This window comes from Arachis ipaensis, chromosome B03 (genome assembly GCF_000816755.2).
Source record: "Arachis ipaensis cultivar K30076 chromosome B03, Araip1.1, whole genome shotgun sequence".
In the NCBI taxonomy this organism is placed as follows: Eukaryota; Viridiplantae; Streptophyta; class Magnoliopsida; order Fabales; family Fabaceae; genus Arachis; species Arachis ipaensis.
Window position 1 is genome coordinate 122,149,787 of NC_029787.2, and position 8,685 is coordinate 122,158,471.

The 8,685-nt window shown below is 37.5% G+C and overlaps 1 protein-coding gene across 1 annotated transcript; it reads right to left on the reverse strand.

Moving 5' to 3' along the window:
- On the reverse strand, positions 2,293-2,691 carry LOC107633766 (uncharacterized mitochondrial protein AtMg01250-like). The gene has a single exon (XM_016337366.1). It carries the CDS (start codon positions 2,689-2,691, stop codon positions 2,293-2,295), a length of 399 nt encoding a protein of 132 aa, XP_016192852.1.

An 8,685-nucleotide genomic window follows, 5' to 3' on the forward strand; every position in this document is an offset into this window, starting at 1 on the left:
TGATGAATGTAACTGAAAAACTAAAACATTATTAAGAAAACGACAGGCTCAATTATACATCAAATGGTGACTCTAGAGTCTACATCATGTGGAGATAGTAAAATAGAGAAACAAAATGTAAAATATTATATAGCTTGTGTTGTAGTCAATAAATGTGCAGAACAAGACGATTGTATTGTTATATTGATTCTACGTTATCCGTGTGTTTGTTTTGCCAATTGTCACATGTCTCCATGTGAACAGTGGAACAAGGGTGTTCAATAAAATTAAACCACGTATATATAACAAGGACATAATCAAATGTGAAAAATTGTCAGAGCTTATTTTTATTTTTTGGAGTAAACATCATTGATTTGCATGTCAGAGAAAATGTTAGTCAAACTTGGAATACTTGTACAATTTTTATTGTGGATATGCAAGGAACGATTACAGTAATATATTCAAATTGAACAATGCAAGCAGGGCTAATTGTTCATGTGCAAACATGTGTATATATATATTAGTCTGACAAAGAAACAGGTAACAAACTAATTGTATATGATAATCTCTTATTATTTTCTCTCTCTCACCAAAGCAATAAAATTAATTAATAAGCTAGGAGCCTAGGAATTGTTTATCCACGAACTATAAACTAATCTACAGAAGAGAGGTAAGAAACTCAATATATTTGCCTCAAGCGTATTTCTATTGTAGTAACATAGATATATTAAACCCAAATATCATCTTTTGAGAGACAACATAGATACCATTAGTACAAGCCTCTAATCACAAATATATATTTTTCTATACACAAGATTAGGGGTTTTTTTTTTTTTTTTAACAAATGAGCTCAACACAATATAGTAGTGGAGCGAAACACAAACAAACATAAAGAACATGTAAAAATAATAAACAGAAAACTATCCCTAGTGTCATCTCCAGCATTGCCATCAATAACAAAAGGGGTCCAAACTACACCACTCTGTGTAACTGACTAAGGATTTCTGGAACACCTCCTCTGCACTGCTTTCCTTGTTATTGAAGATCCGTTCGTTCCTCTCTAGCCAAATGTTCCAAATAACCGAGAAAAAACATATGAGCCATTTGTTGCCCTTTCCCTTCCTGTTAGCAACACCTGTCCAACTCTCGAATTGTTCTTTTAGTGAACCCAGAAAAGACCACAATCTCCTAAAGTCATATAGCCATTGACACTATATCTGCCAAGTAAACTCACAGCCCAGAAATAAGTGATGATAAATATATTCAGCATCTTTGTTACACAACACGCATATGTTATCACCATGATTAATAATTTCCAGTCTATGCAATCTTTCTTTAGTATTCACTCTTCCTATCAAAGTAAACCAAATAAACAACTCCACTCGTGGCGGAACCAAGCCTTTCAAATGGTTCTGGTGAAGTTGTAGCTGGTTATTTCCCCCAAGAGCGATTTTGACCGCATCACCTGCACAAAAGAGATAGTTGAAAATGTACCTTCCTTGTTGAACTTCCAAACAACTCTGTCATGCTTATCATGTGCTAGCTTAATTAGCCTTAAAGTTTCATGTAGCTGATCCAAGTATAACTCTCGCCTCCACTGGAAGTTCCAAATCCACTCTAACCCATCCCAAAACCCACAATCCCCTATAACATATCCTTTTTGGTTTGAAACAGAGAAAAGCCTCGGAAAACTTATCTTTAGCGAACCACTTTGCAGCCAGACATCTTCCTAGAATCGAGTCCTCCTTCCATCACCCACCTCCATAGATAACCCCGCAATCATCTTATTTCTCACATTACTATCTCTGATCTGCATCTGGCAGATGTCCTTCCATGGGCCCCCTCAAGTAGGTAATGTCTGAGCCGACAGCATCACATTGGGGTTCAAGTCATAGCAAGAACACACGATCTTCTTCCATAAAGGACACTCCTCCTTTGAAAACCGCCACCACCACTTGAAAAGAAGTGCCGTGTTTCTAATCACTGCATCACCCACCCCCAGCCCACCTATCTTCTTAGGTTCCTGAACCAACTCCCACTTAACAAGTGCCAAACCATTTCTACCTTCCTCCTTGTTCCACAAGAATCTCCCCTGCAGTGATATCAACTTTTCTGCCACTGCCTTCGACATCTTATACAGACTCAAGTAGTACACCGGTAGGCTATTTAACACTGATTTAATAAGGACAAGCTTACCCGCTTTATTGAGTACTTTTGCCTTCCACAAGCTGAGCTTCTCCTCAACCTTGTCCATTACCGGTTTCCAAGTCCTAACCAGTCTTGGGTTTGCTCCTAAAGAAATGCCAAGATATCTTATGGAAGGCTGACCTCCTTGCATCCCAATAAGTTGCACATATTGTAGAACCACTGCTGTTCGAAATTTATTGGGATTAAACTTGATTTATCAAAGTTAATGGTTAACCCTGACATCATCTCAAAGCATCTTAGCAACCTGGCATAGCTCCTGATAGTCTCCTCCTCTGGTGGACAGAATAATATAGTATCATCTGCAAACTGTAGATGTGATAGCTCTATATTGTCCTTTCCAATCAGCAGTGGAAGAATACGTTTGTTCCTGACTGGCTCTCCTATCATCTTATGCAAAACATCAACAACCAGAACAAACAGAAATGGAGATAGTGGATCACCTTGTCTCAAGTCCCTCTCCATCTTAAACGGTTTAGATGGAGAGCCATTAATCAGGATCGACATAGACGCTGTACCAATACACTCTAATCAGGATCGACATAGACGATGTACTAATACACTCCTTCACCTATTCCCTCCATCTCCAGCCAAAGCCCATCTTCTGTAGCACTATATCCACAAAATTCCATTTTACTCGGTCATAGGCTTTCTGGAAGTCTAGTTTAATGATTGCCGCTTTCTTCTTCTTTGTCTTTAACCAGTGCACTGTTTCACATGCAATAAGAGCCCCATCATGTATTTTCTGACCCTTCACAAATGCGCTATGAGTCTCCCCTACCAGACCTGGCATGACTGAGCTCATCCTTCTAACCATCGCCTTAGAGATTACTTTATAAACACAACCAACCATGCTGATCGGCCGAAGGTCCTTGATCTCCTTTGCTCCGATGAACTTAGGTGTAAGAGCCACCCAAGTAATATTGGAATCAGAAGGTAATCTTGACGATCGAAAGAAATCCAGAACAGCTGCCATGAACTCTGCCCCAATCTCATCCCAGCACTTCTTGATGAAATTCATGTTATACCCATCACTCCCTGGAGCCTTGGATGATTCACAATTCCAAACAGCTTCTTTAATATCCTCCATTGTCGGTAATCTCTCCAGAGCTATTGAGTCTTCTTCATTAATCCGATTTACCAGTCCGTCCCTGAAACCCACAACTGGTGATCTCTCCTAATGATACAGATCTTTATAAAAATCTTTGATAACAATCTTGATCCAAACTTGATTTCTTATCAACCTTCCGTTGATTACCAGTGCATCCAGTTTATTGTTTCTTCTTCTCGCCAACGCCAAGTTATGGAAATACCTGGTGTTCTTATCCATATCCTTCGCATGCTTGGAGCGCGACATCTGCTTCCAGTGTATTTCTTTTCTGACATACCACTGCTTGCAACAGCTTACTAGAGCCTTCCTTCTAGCCTCCATAGTACCATCATAAACTCTATTTGCTACCAATTCATCTATCTTCCTGATCTCCTCCTCAAAGCGCTGAATCTTCTTGTCCATGTCACCAAATTCTCCTTATGCCACCTTCCCAAAGGTACTGTTAAAGCTTTCAGCTTTTCTGTAAACTGTACCACACCAAGATTCCTTCATTCTTCTCTGACCAATCTTAAGAACCCATCATGTGTAAATCAGAAATCTAAGCTCCAAAAGGGTCGAGGACCACCTCTGAATATAGTATCATCCATGATGATTGGACAGTGATCTGACAGGCCTCTCGTCCCCCCTTTTAACCGAATCTCCGGAAACTCCTCCGTCCATTCTATACTCAGTAAAACTCTATCAATGCGACTGTAAGAGCGGCCTCTAAATCATGTAAATTTACGATCATTCAACGGTAGATCCACTAACTGCATGTCTTGTATCCAACACTTAAAGTCTTCTGCAGACCCTGTTAACCTGTCCTGACCTTTCCTCTCTTCCACCTGAGTAACCTCATTAAAGTCACCCATGTAGCATATTGGAACTTGACATTAACCGGCTATAAAGCTCAGTTCCTCCCACACAGCAAGTTTTTCCATTCTAGAATGAGCACCATATATTAAACAGAAAGCACAAGGAAAATTTTTTTCCAATAAGACTCCTTCAACACATAACCATATCTCCCCTTTGTAGCAGTTATTCATTCTAAATAGCATGACATCCCACATTAACAATAGTCCCCCAGACGTGCCATCCGAACCTACATACTCCCACCCCACAACATCGCTCCCCCAATAACGAATTACATCAAACTTAGTCACAACTTGCATTTTAGTCTCAATCAAAGCTAGCATATTCAGCTTCTGTTTATTTTTTAGATCTTTAACCATACTCAGCTTACCAACCCCCCCTAACCCCCTAACATTCCAAGAGCTTAAAATCATTTTAAACTTTTGTTACACACCTTTTTTAGCTTTCTCGGTCAGCATCGATGTGCCTTTTCTTTCTGCTTAGCCAATCTCCTCTTCTGAGCAAGCGCCTCATTTTGTTCTTGTAAAATTGCCATTATGTCGTCTTCTTTGTCGCACTGAACTGCTTCGGATTCTATTGCCAGCTCCCATGCCCTTTTATTTTCGGCCATCTGCTCTTCTCTTCCTTGATTCGTACCACCACTGAGCCCCTGGTTCCTGGATTCAATATCCACGCCTACCCCATTATCACCACTGCCCTCATCAAGCATTGTACAAGCCAGATTCAAAGCATCTGCTAATACTACGTTACCGTCTTCAAGGAACCCACCCCGTCCGCCTACATTATCCTTCCCCTGCGCTGAACACATTTCCTTGGCCTCTCCCTCAAGCCCATCTGCCCTGGATGAACCGAACACTTCTACCGCCGGCAGAGAATTCACTGAGGACGAAGAGGTTCGGTCCATTGAATCCAAACCAGCCACGCCGTACCCAACCACCACACCTGTCGCGCCGCGCTCAACTCGACAGCCATCATGATCGCAGGCTCGTGAGTCGCCGTTGCCTTGTGCTTCACCCGCGCCACCAGCATCCAGGCGCATCCCTCTAACACGGGTGTACGTAGCTGCGCGCGATCCAGGAGAAGGAAAGCATGCATCCGTGTGGAGCCTAACCCGACCCGTCCTCCTGGTCAAGCCTTCTTCATCAGCATCATTTGGGCCTTCGGTTGCTGCGAACCAGCCCATTCCCCTTGCTGTCTCACTTGTGCCATCCGCCTTCTTAATGGGCCAACCCTTTAGCTCTGTTTGGTTTTGTTTTTTCCTCCAGCAGCCACCAAATTTCTGCCCCATCAAGCCCATAATCCCAACTAGCCGTTCTTTCAGACTCACCATCAATAACCAGATCACGACATCCATTGAATTCAGCTAATCCATCAATAACAGCATCCTCCGTTTACCCTCAGAGTTTTAAAGTCAATTAAATTACAATAACTCCATTCATTCAAAATATATTCGGGAATTACCAATCTATCCTTATCAGCTTCTCCCTCTCTTGGCATCCCATCAACCACCGGATCTCCGCTTGTCACTGGTACTATCGAGTTCAAGCTGCTTGTACCCAAAATCTCGCATGCTTTTGGGGGTCTAATTTTCGCTCATGTCCTGAAGCTTACAATGTGTTCCAAAACTCTCGTATCCAACCTCTTTAACTAGGATGTCGAATTCACTAGTACCAATAGTGATGTGAATCCACTCACTGATAATGTCCATAATACAAATGTCAATTTGTATCCATCCCACATTAAACGAGAGACATAATTTTAATAAGAATTTGATGATGAATTAATATTTGTGTCATTTGTAATTTTAGCATGTATTTTTTAATTATGATTTTGTTACTTTAATTTTAATATGAACTTAATTCGGTAATTTTTATATTATTAGTATGTTTATCAAATAGATAAAATATAGAAAATTAATTTTTAGTTTTTCATGAATTGATTCATTGGCCCAAATTAATATTCAGAGAAATGAGTCTCAGGCCTGGAACATTGTAGAGTAAAATAAATATCCGGGCCGAGGGCCCGTTTCAATTAAAAAACAAGTATGAAATTTCAATTTACTTCTTTAATAAATTCTTTAAAAAATTAAAAAGCGCAATAAAAAAGTAGAATTTTGTAACATTATACTTTAAAATAAAAATATATTGTAAAAAAAATTTCAGATATTTCAAAAATAACAATATTCTAATAGTTTTAACTGTTGATTTCAATTATAAAAATGTAATAATTGAAACTAACCGTTAAAATTACTAGAGCATTAGTATTCAAGACACATTTGAAAATTTTTGTATATGTTAATCCATGTGGATCCATTTTATTTTACTGTGTTATACGGTTTTTCTTTTTTACTTTAAAAATTGAAAGAATTCTTTTTTTTAGAACTACTGTTATTTTGTTCCATCAACTGTGAAGATGTTGGGTCTTGTTCAACAGTTATAAAGAGGGGTCCAATTTTCATACTACATGTATCTCCGGAGCCCGGGCCCTCCTCCTCTCTCCTCAGTCTAAGGTTGATTTCTTAATGCAATTCATCCTTCCATTCCTTGCCTCACATTAAGTTTTTAATTCTTACACTTTTCCTGCCAAAATTTCTCACAATAACTAGATAGGATTACTCATATCATAAAACATCATGTGTTATATTTATATTTAATTTTTAAATATTACAAATAAAATGTATTTTGTGCAATCTAAGAAGAACTGCTAGTTGCTGTGTGTAAAAAAAAAAGAGGTAAAAGGCAGAGGAAAAACCTGGTGGCTCTTTGGGCAAATCACTTTGTTCCAGCACATAAGGCACTTTTGAATTCACTTACATTTGAGATTGTTCCCTTGTTCTGAAGTGGACCCCACTTTCGATTTCATGTCGAATTATGTATACATTTATAGCACTAAGGAACCGCAGCTGCAGCTGACAAAGCAATAAGACATTTTCTTGGATTCAAAATCAAATCGCACTGCAAATTTCTTTTACTTTACTGCCACATGAGTAATAGTCATATCAAGCACTAATTATATAAGAATGTGAAGAAAATGCAATTAATTTAATAATAGCTGTAAATGGATTTGCCTAAAGGACATGCAAGAGAGCCCCCCAGACAGAAGTGAGATTCCCCAGAAGCAGAAGCAATTACTGGATGGGATGGATTTGAATTGTTTTGGCATGAACACGAATACCTAAAAATTCTTCAACCTATCATTCATAATTCACCTTCATGTTTCTAGTACCCTGCAGACCCTATAACCTGCTTTTCGCCCTTGGCCCCATTCTATTCATTTCTTGCTTCTACATCTTACAAGCAACCTCAAAATCACCCTGGGAGCATCATTCAACCTCACTCATAATATTGTGCCATGCATTAACATCGATCAATTTCTCTCAGAAGAACTATTTCATTACAATTTACAAATTCTTTGTCAGTTCCAAAAGTTACGAAAGATAGCCGAATTTTTTTTATAATTGCTATATGAGAGATTCAAATGTTTCATTAGATCTAGGAGAATATTGTTGTCAATCTATTAAAAATTTTGTGTGGAGATAAATATTTCTAAAATTAAAATAGCGATTTAATTTATAACTTGAAATCACAATAAATTTTAATTCTTATCATCGTTTACTTAATTTTTCCAACACATATAATTACAAATTGAGTAAAGTATTAAATTAGTTCCTTCCGTTTGGTGTAATTTTGGTCCTTAAAGTTTAAAGTGTTCTATTTGAATCTAAAAAAGTTTTATTTAGTTTTAATATAGTTTCACCGTGAGGTTAAAGTTAAATAATTAATGAAATGTCTTACATGACAGCAATACAAGAACATGATCGATAATCTAGAAAAGAAGTACAAGCTCTAGAAGTACAAAATCAACCGTGGATGCATCAATACATTATTTATCATTTTCTTTAGTTCTGTAGAAAATGTTTCATTTAAATTGTAAGAAAAATGATAAATGAATGTATTGATGCATTCACGGTTGATTTTGTGCCTTTGGAACTTGTACTTGTTCTCCAAATTATCAACATTATTTTTGTACTGCTGTCATGTAGCACATTTCATTAGTTATTTAACTTTGATCTCACGACAGAACTACATTAAAACTAAATGAAACTTTTTTAGATTCAAATAGGATACTTTAAAACTTAAAAACCAAAACAGAATTACGCCCAAATATAAAGGATTAATTTAATATTTACGCATACAAATTTTACCCTAGAGAATTTTACAAATGTCATTCACTCAAAGTAAAAGCAAGATAGCATATTGCCATGTTGAAGTGACTAACAATTCAGCCAACAAATTCTATACTAACCTGCGTTGACAACATACCATTACGAATAAGACTTTTTGAAAACGAAAATGTTTGGTAACCAAAGAAAATCAACCAAAAACAGTTATAATTTACCTTATTTAGCATTTATTAATTGTTGCGATAATTAATTAATGCTAAATAAGACAAGTTCTGGCTGTTTTTTTTTTGTCTACCTAGCATTTGAAAATCGCTTTGTTGACACACTTATATAGCAAATTAAAGTTATAACAGTG